The following is a 9,924-nucleotide window of genomic DNA, read 5'->3' as shown; positions in this document are numbered from 1 at the left end:
GAAAGTTCTCATTAATTTATTTCAGGCAGGTTCTTGACATTGGCAAAGTCTGGCTACTCATGTGTGAATAAAAAAAAATGCCTGTTGTCTTAGTTTTGAGAAGAAAGCTGATAAGTTTTCAACACATGAGAAACATTACTTAGAAAAAAGTTATTAAGAAGCTATGGAGAAGACTACAGTAGCTTGAAGCTTTGCAGTAATGCTCGTGAATGAAAGCAGGCTGCACAGTAGAATCCTTGAAAGACTCAATCAAAGGGAAAGGATTGATTTTTGTTGCCTGCATTGATTTTCTGGAGACTAATTCAACTACGCCACTCATCTGAAAGAAAACTTAATATTCTTAAAAGACTATAAATAAAAATAGTAATGATTCACAGAAATCTAAAGGAATCAACTTTCATTTGGGATAAGAATTTTGAGTGATTGTAATAAATGTTATGTGTATACTTTGACAGAGACCTTTACCTAAATATAATGGGTTTTGAGCTAAGTAAAAAAATCACATTTATAATTTAAAATTTAATTCATAATTTAATTTATTTCAAATACTTCAGAATCAAAAAGTCTTTAAGGATAAGGATCTAATTTCAAATGCATAGTTCCCAGTTCATAACTTATCTGAATGCTATTACCATGCGTATATAAGACACATAAATCAAGACTGCATTATGGGTGTCAAGCATTTTAAGCAGCAAATGAATTCAAGTAAAAGAAACAAGATAAAATTCATGAAGAAGTTTTAAGAGTAGGTTCTGTTACGTTCCTAACAAGTACTCTACACCCATACTCTAGAAGACAGGTGCGTCATCCCAGAGACAGTGGTGGTAGAACAGTTGAGGGATTTCAGCACTTCCTCTATACCAGCCCCAGTGGGAAGAGCACAGATATTTTTGCCCACACAACTCATACTCTGGCCCAGGCAGGTGACCTGTCCACTGCAATTGGTACTCAGGTTAGAGAACTGTCATCTCAGCTACCTGCTAAAGTGTAACCTCATCTGCCAAAACCACTGCTTCTGTGCAGGAAAGACACAGTCCGCACGTTCCATCAGGCTCGTCTTCTTCTAGATCATATCTGAACTGAGCCCTCAAGGATTCTGAGATTTATGTAATATTTTTTTTCAAAGGGAGAGAAAATTTAGGGGACTTGGCAAACTTGTACTTCAAGAACAAAATCACTGGCAAAAACAAGAGCATCAGTGTGCCAGTATGAATAATAAACAAACTTGATCATGGAGTGTGATGAAAAATTGCAAACTGAACAGATAAATGCAAGTGTGGCCTTGCAAGGTATTTCTTTACAACCAACAGCAAAGAAAATAGATATGAGTATTTATTATGATATTTAGGGATTAAACAGGTGAGCTGCTATCAGGCAGATAAAAGGAGGGCAAAAGAAAAGCCAACTTCTAAAACTGTGTGAGAAAGTATATTATGGCATGAAAGTCATATTGTCTTAGGCATGAAAGTCATATTGTCTTAGAAGATTCTTTCTCATTTAGATAAAACTTATAACGAGAACTGTTCCCAGCCAAAAATCTCTTTGGATTTCAACTAAAATTTCAAAGAAATAATATTTTTCTTAACTGCTGTAATGATGAAGAAACTCGTCTTGCCGTTTTTTTCCCACATGAAAAGTCTCATGACTTTACATCAGTTACAGCTGCAGAATGTAGAATGAAAAGGGCAAAACTCACTAGAAAAATGTTCAAATGTCAAGGGCTCGCGGCATTGCTCTGTATCCTAAATAACCTTTCTTTTTCCACAACAGTGCCAATAACTCAAGCTGTGCCTGTGCTAGATCCAAATTTGCCATCATATCTGCCAGTCTAACCTTGGTCTTTGTAAAACCAACTTCACTCCCCACAGGAAAAAAAAAACCAAAGAAAAAGCAATACATCTTTATATTAAAATACACAGAAACATACCTTTATGAATCATATAAAGACTAGCTAGCAGGTGCATGTGTTTATTCATGTCTTGGACTAAAGTTAAAATAATCTTGACTTGACTACATGCAGAGCAGGCTACTACAAACTGCTTTGTGGCAACATGCTAATATAACTATGGTAACAAGAAATAAACCAGCTTGGTTATCTTGACACCACTCTACATTGTTTTGACTAATCTGGCTACAGATCAAGTTTGAGAAAAACAGGAATAACAACCACATCCCTTGATTCATACTCCTGTCCCCAAATAAAAGAAATGTATTTTCACCCCCTAGGAAAGACCAACTGTTACTCTGAAACTCTTTGTCAAAAGCAGTAACTTGTGAATCCCAGATGAATCAACAGATTATTTATTCATATTCAAATCTTCCTATTTTTTTATTGCTTGTTTTCCATTTGCTTCACCATTCCCATACCAGGACATGGAAGAGAGATAGCTTCTACCCATATTTCTGTGTGGCCCTGGACTCTGCTGTCAGCTTGCATGTCTTAGAAATTTTCTAACACTACCCATTTTTCTAATGCTGCAAAATCAATCCATGAAAAGGTTTATCATCATGACAGTCATTTGATATGGAAAATTCTCCTTTGGAATCAGCATGAATTAATTTGCATAAAACCTGTATGATAAACACTGAGCCCTGAAAGATGGAAGAAATGTTCTCACGATAGCCCTGAATCTTTATCTCCTCATTTGGTACACAGGACATTTTATGTGAACTGCTACCAGTGGTGTAACCTGGTAGGGATTGATATAATAACCCCACATAAACAAAAAGCTTTTACTACTTTAAATTTGCCCTTTATAAATGTTTAAATACAGATCCTACCAAGCAAAACATATACTTCAGTTTTGACTGAACATTTAAACAAGATTTAGTCACAGGAACACAGTTTCTAGGAAATACATGTGCTCTGAGGTTTCTAGGCTTTCCAATTTGACAAGAGCAGAAATAAAATTTTTCTGGAAACCTCTCAACACAACTGTACAGTGGCATTTTGTAAGAGATAACAATCTAAAATAATTTTGTAATTTTTACCTGCATGTTATCAATGAGCAAATATAAAAAGTCAGTTTTTTCCTGGCTTCTTACCTGAGACACTGATACAATATTAGTGCATATATACACACACCAACATACATATATAAGAAAACATAGGCATGTACATTTATTCTAGCGAGTCTTCAATAGAAGCAAGCAGGAGACTTGTCTGCGTAAAAAACGTAGGCACACACTCTTCAGTCAAACCTACACAAAGCTCCATAAGAAAATAAAATCTTGACCAAGCAAACTTTAAAACTATGTGGAAAATGAAGTTATTTATAACCACAGAAGACATGAGCACTAACCTGTTGTCAGTATCAGCACTGCATTTTGGAGATAACAACTCAAAGGATTTTGTAAATTTCACCACCTGTCACAAAAGAAGTAACTTAAAATTGTTATTAGATGAATAAACATCTAAGGAAAGAGTAACGTAAGGTTCCTCTATTTAAACTGTATTTTTATCCAATGGTCTTAGGATAAAAATACAAATCTGTATTCTTTCAACAGAGAATTCATGTTCAAAATACACACTGTGCACAGTTCCCTAAAAAACAATATCAAATCAAATTATATCATTAGATTCCTTCCGAAAACTATTTCCACAAGAGTATATGCTTCCCATTTAAAGGCTTTCAGAACATGAATTATGGAGCTTTACCCAAACTTCTTTTTTTAAATCCAGGAAAATAAACAGAAAGGCTGCTTTGCATTACTAACTGCAACCAATCACACTTGAACATACGTGTCAGGAGCACATAAGTGAAACATCTTAAGAGTGGCTAAAAGTGACACAGAACAGAGGCCACATTTTTGGATGTGTCCCCATCTTCAGTTCTGAATCATAAAAGCTTTCTGCATAATGGGCAAATAACAGTATTTTAGACAAGGTTAGACACTGAGTTACTCTAAAGAGATCTATTTTGATATATATGTTAGCCCTCCAAAACAGGGGAAAGTCAGGAAAACAACTGTTTTGCCACTTGTAAAAATTACCAAGTGGGTGGCAAGATGCTATTCTCCTACTCCAAGTTAACCTAAGATTTATGACCATTTAGAAAAAGTTTAGGCTTTTTGTCCATATTTCACAACTTAGTCTAGAGGAATAAGAACTCATTGCTTGTGGTTTGGCAAAAACCCCTCCAAGCTCAAAGGCAGAAATAGTACCAAGAGCAGAAAAATGAACTGCCACCCACAACTTGCTAACACAATGGACTTTTCTGTGAAAAACAAAAATCATATTATAAACACAGTGACATTTCATAAGAATGTAGTAGAATTGTATCTTGTAACAGTAAAATTGGGGAGGGGGAGTGGTATTGGAATCTAGAAAGAGAAAATAAACTAGAAACATAAAATTCTATAGTAGAGAACATATAAATGAAATAAAAACCTCGATCTTGCTTTTAGGAAAGCTGGTATAATTTAGGGCATACTCCACTTAAAGTTCTAAATTTTTATTAACTTAATGAAATGTGAATCATATCTTTCCTCCAAGGAAAAGAATGGGGATTTTTTTGCCATACAAACAAATGTAAGATTCTGTCTCTGACTTGTCAGTCCCAGCAACAAATAGTTAAGTGCAGAATCAGTGAATACAAAATAATACTTGGGTAGAAAAAAAAAAAAGATATTACAAACAATATTTTATCCTTCAACTACTCCTCAAATCAGTAGAAAGGAGGGCAGCTTATATTGAATAGTCTGAAAACACTGGAGGGAGCTACCAATATAAAGGTGGCCACTTATTTTATTACTAATAACAACACTTATAAAAACTTTAAACATATTTAAAGAGGCTCTCATACCCTATGAATATCAGAACTGTAAAGTCCCAGTGAAAGCCCCTGCCAAAACTGTGTGAAAACCAACTCTTGACAAATGCTTTCATACTGTTTACATCCATCTGTTCAACAGAGCTCCACAATGAAATAATTACTCATCGGTCAAGTGGATAGAGCAATTGCAAAAAACCAAAAATACTTCAGTAATGCTAGAAATTGTGTCTCCACTTCACCTGCTCAATTTAAAAGCCTACTGCTATCACAAGAAAAAGTGGCTATCTTGGCATTTGCATTCATATGCCTTTTCTAATGGATTTTGTGTTACTTCAGGGAAAAATTACTAGGGCAAAATAGCAAGAGGACTTATCTTTTTACAGCAGTTAAATTATTTAGAAACTGGAACTGATTCTCAATATTTATTTTGCAAAGTGAAAAAGAAACTTTTTAAAATGGGCAAACATAGCCATTCCCAAAGAGACCCCTGCCAACAACTAAAGTGAGGGGAAGGAACAAATCCCATGGAACAGCAGCCACCAAAAATAGCTGAGAAAACTCCTTGTGTTGCAGGTTCAGCCCTCACTGTCTTGCTTTCTTCCACACTACACGGGATTTCACAAAAAAGCATTAATGACACAAGTTCAGAAGCTGATTACAGTGAAGACACTTCTGAGGCTGCTGTAGACCCCACTGAGTTGCTTAACACAAAGGATGGTCACTTAAAGACTTGATGAGTTTATTTTTAGCTGTTACTTTTGAGTGACCAGTAGTTGGACTGAAGATGTTAAAATACTAGAATAGAAATTATGTGTATCAGTTTTCCACACTTACACAGCAGAAAAGGTTAGTTTTAAAGATGAGCATTAGAGATTTGCTTGATGATGCAACAGTTTCTGGCTCTGAAACTGCTTTCAAGCACCACCCATTTGATAAGTCAATAGCCTGAAAATATTAGCAAGGTTATAAATTCCAGGTAAGTGTAAATGAAGCTACAGACAGGATTTTGCTTTTCTTCTTGTGGCTATATCATGAAAAAAAGGAACTGAGCAAATAAACATTTGATAACAAATTAGGCAATTTTTCTTTTTTAAGCAGACCACAAGAGCACCCTGCTTCTCAGCTAGGCAGTTGTAGTTGCTCTGTAGTAAGGCCTAATTCCATCACACAGAAAACTGCAAATCACAGTGTATCACCTGGATCACACCACTGACTACTTGATCCATCAGCAACTTACAGACATCCATTAAATGCCTTCAAAACACCATGAGGAATCATAAATTGTATCTTTCAGTTTCCTTTTGAAAAAGTGACTCTACTGGTTGTGGCTGGGATGGGATTAATTTCCTTCATAGTAGCCTGTAATGGTGATATGTTTTAGTTTTGTGATGAAAACAGCATTCATAACACAGGGCTGTTTTACTGCTGAAAAGTACTTACAACAGTGTCAATGCCTTCTGTATTTCTCATTCTGCCATCCCAGTGAATAGCTTGCAAAACAGACTGGGAGGAGACACATCCAGGACAGCTGATTCCAGCTAATTAAAGGGATATCCCATACTAAAATACCATATGATATCATGCTCAGCAGTAAAAGCTGGGGAAAGTTACCAGTACATGTGAAGAAGCCCTGCTTGCCTGGAAATGATGGATCGCCTGCATGCCAACTGGAAGGATCATATGCATTCTTTATTTTGCTTTGCTTGTTCATACAGCTTTTGCTTAACCTAGTGAACTGTCTGTATCTCAAACCACAAGCTTTCATACTTTTAGCCTTCCAGCTGCCTTCCCCACCCTACTGGGCTGTGTAGGGCTTAGCTGCCTGCTGGGATTAAGACAGAACAGGGGTGTTGATAAAGTTTCAAGCTGTATCCAACTTACATTTAGGAACAACACATTGAAAAATACCTGCTGTCCAGTACTTACTATAATATGCAACAGCCTCACCACAATAAGAACAGCTACTCCACCACTCAAATATTAATCTTTCTACAGAATGTGCAACTATACTTACTGGTGATTCAATATCCTCCAGAAGTAATACTGAGCACCGCTCACACTGCAGGAGAGTCTGGGCTCGATGCATAATTTTCTTGACAATTTTCTCTAAGTCAGTCTGTTCCTCAAAGAGGTCATTCACTACTTCCAGTAAAGCCTGTATACAAGGACAGAAAACTCTTGTATTGGTTGTAGAATTAATAAATACATGGGACATTGCAAAGGAGGCATCATATCTGGGATTGATTTTAATATGAGTAATCCATTGAAATCTTCATTCAAATGAAGTTCTTAATGATTATGGCAGCAAAATTGAAGTGGGAGTATCTGAAGAAAGAAAGAAGTATTTCTTAGCTCACACCTGGGCACAGTCTAACTCTTAGCAAACAACGCAAATCTTTCAAACTATTTCATTTTGTTCCAAAACTGAAGCAATGGCTTTAATGCAATGCACTATGGACTGAGTTGCTTGATTTTATATATTGAATTTGCTAGGACATTTAAACTCCATTTTATTCTCTTATTACACATTTTGCATGTTCAAAGCTGGAAAGGAAAAACCCACATCAATACTTCCATATTCCAATAGCAGTCTGATCCAGTCCTCACCACTAACATGTCTGTAAAATACAGTACCTTAAAATGAAGGCTCTCCTCTCTCATTTCATCAACTTAAAAAAAATACAGGCCATGTTCTTTCTTCCCATGGGCCCAAAGAAGCTTGCTCCTTCCTTTATTCTCATTTAGGGCACTGACACTAAAGAACATCAATATAGGTAAGCATATAAACTGTAGTGGTCTTAGCTCTTCTAACATAGTGGTCATCAGCAAAATGTTGGTCACAGTCGCTGGAAGTTGCCACCATTAAGGTCTGGCTTCATAGGGAAGGCACAGTATGGGCTTGTCCACCCCTTGGTATTTGCCAACTAAATTCAGCCATGGACTAGGCAAAGTTAAATACCACCAATAGGTCAGAAATACATTTATGTACAGGCTACCACATAGCTGTCCAACAGCAGTGATATTTAAAAAAAAAGAATTTGAAAAAAAGAATCTGTATCTCCAATTTACTAGAATATACCATTTTCTAATGAAGAATGAGAATGTCCCTAACACTTTTCTGCTGCATAACTGTCTCAGAAGATTAAATGCTGACTCCTCAGAAGTCTGTAGTGTTCCCTGCAGCCTGGAAATCTGCAGCAAAATTTAGGTCTGTGTAGTCAGACAATTATTTAATTGAACATCAAAAAAACCACAAAAAACCCCAAAAGTACCTACCTATCAACCAACCAACCAAACTTTGGCAGAAAATCTTTTTTTTCCCCACAAGTCTCCTCCAAGTCTCTTCCCTAAAATATGATAGTATGTTGTCAGACCGGGACAGAAGACAAGCTCAGATGCCTCATGACCCTTAAGTATAAAGGTCATTAGAAAGGGCTATTGTTATTTTTTAAAGTAGTGGAAAGCATTAGTTTTCATACATGAAAGCACCAAAATCACGAATATAAAAATGCCAGAGCTCAACATACAGACCCAGACCACTGTAGTTACCCCTACCTTGTGAAGGAAGAGTAGGTTCAACACTACCAGAGGTATTTCTACTGAAGTTTTGGACATGTGATCCAAGCTAACAAAAATATAATTTCCTGTCATTGCAGAAAGGATGATAAAAAAGAAGCCAACCATTATTAAAAACCCCTCAAAATTACCATTTTGTTTCTTCAAAAAAATAAAAGACCTCTCTGACAAGACAATGACATGGGAGCTCAGCATTATTTTCATTTCAGAGCCTTCTGTCCCGATGCATGCATGGCACCAGAAATCATGAGTATGTATTCTATGCAGACACGTACTCTCAAAACCCTTCACACAGAGGGGTTTTTTTCTTGCTCAATTTTATAAAGATACATCCACATTATTTGCACATGAACTGAATATTAAAAATTCAGGCTGGGAAAGGCTTGAGATTAGTAGAGTTTTATGAGAGCTTGAATCTCTGCCAAAGTAACACTTTCTCTCCTGCACCATCTGTGCCACAAATGCAGTTGTTTCAGCACTACGGAACGTGGAACTGACATCAGGAAACAACAGCCACCACTACAAGCGTACTTCCCTCCCACACTCTCTTCTTGCTGCCTCAGTCAAGATGGGCATCTTTTGAAAATACAGTTTTTCAAATAAAACACAGTTAAAACTGTCTGCTTAGCAAACACGTACACATAGCTGGAACCTGCAAGAACAAAAAATAAAAGTTTGCTATTGGTCCACGACACGTTTTGCACTTACCCTGCTTCTGTCGTATTCCTTCCTTGAAGCTGCAAATAGCTGGGCATTGGATATGGCAATCCCACAGAATGGGAGATACATCTGCATCACCTGGTATGGAAAGAAACTCACAGTCATTAAAAACAAATGCAATTATCAAGAGCAATTTCTTACTAGGAAAGAGACCTAAATTTAGAGGACACATTACAGGAAGGTCTCAGCTCACTCTTCAGCAGAGTACTGAACACAGAATTATCATGGGCAAGGCACATCAGATGGGTGGAAAGAGATCAAACGTCTAGGAAAGAACAAACACAATTAAGTTCACAGATCCCAGAAGAGAGGGTCTTCCATAATTTCTCTGGGAAACTGTGGATTCTCCACTTTATAAAATGCCTTCTGAAGACTACTTTAAATTACTGTAGACATTACAGCTTACCTAGAAAAATATTCTTTATTTCTCTGGACTGCTTTTTTATTCTGAGCTCAAGAAGCAAGCTCAAGTCACTGATGCCATGAAGATTTTTGCCTTTTCTTTTATACCCCTGTTATACCTTTTTACAACTTCTATATTCCCAGTGCTTTTTGCCTACATTCTTGGACTTGTTTGTCAAGCTAAGAGACTAAACATTTTAGAAGCTTCGTAGGTAGGGATCAGTGTGCCCCATACCCCAAAATCCTCTCCAGAACACATTCTGTAAACTAAGATAGAACCATCCAGGGGAAGGTTCCTTGGGGAGGGGGGCTCACTTGAGCCTCTCATTGGGGAATCTTTGATAGATATGCTAATTAGTAAAACCTATAATGTTATACCCAATGTTGGGGACACAGATAGACTCGGCAGGGTGCATCTCGATGCATATGACCTGGACGTGTGCACCTAAGG

General features: G+C 36.9%; 1 protein-coding gene and 1 long non-coding RNA gene across 4 annotated transcripts in view; one reads left to right on the top strand and one right to left on the bottom strand.

Moving 5' to 3' along the window:
• Positions 1-9,924, bottom strand: part of PDE11A (phosphodiesterase 11A) — a 115,258-nt gene that overhangs the window by 62,198 nt on the left and 43,136 nt on the right. For all 3 annotated transcript variants that reach the window (XM_017735809.1, XM_017735807.1, XM_017735808.1), the window contains 3 exons: positions 9,060-9,149; positions 6,790-6,930; positions 3,303-3,367 (listed from right to left, as the gene is read on the bottom strand). In XM_017735809.1, the coding sequence (XP_017591298.1) occupies positions 3,303-3,367; positions 6,790-6,930; positions 9,060-9,149 (296 nt within the window). The remainder of the gene's footprint in view (positions 1-3,302; positions 3,368-6,789; positions 6,931-9,059; positions 9,150-9,924) is intronic.
• The window catches only part of LOC108447044, a 111,452-nt gene that overhangs the window by 59,610 nt on the left and 41,918 nt on the right, over positions 1-9,924 (top strand). The window lies entirely within an intron of this gene.

Source organism: Corvus brachyrhynchos, unplaced genomic scaffold (assembly GCF_000691975.1).
Source record: "Corvus brachyrhynchos isolate BGI_N302 unplaced genomic scaffold, ASM69197v1 scaffold255, whole genome shotgun sequence".
NCBI classification, from domain to species: domain Eukaryota; kingdom Metazoa; phylum Chordata; class Aves; order Passeriformes; family Corvidae; genus Corvus; species Corvus brachyrhynchos.
The sequence above is the reverse complement of the archived record's forward strand: the minus strand, read 5'-3'. Positions and strand labels throughout refer to the sequence as shown.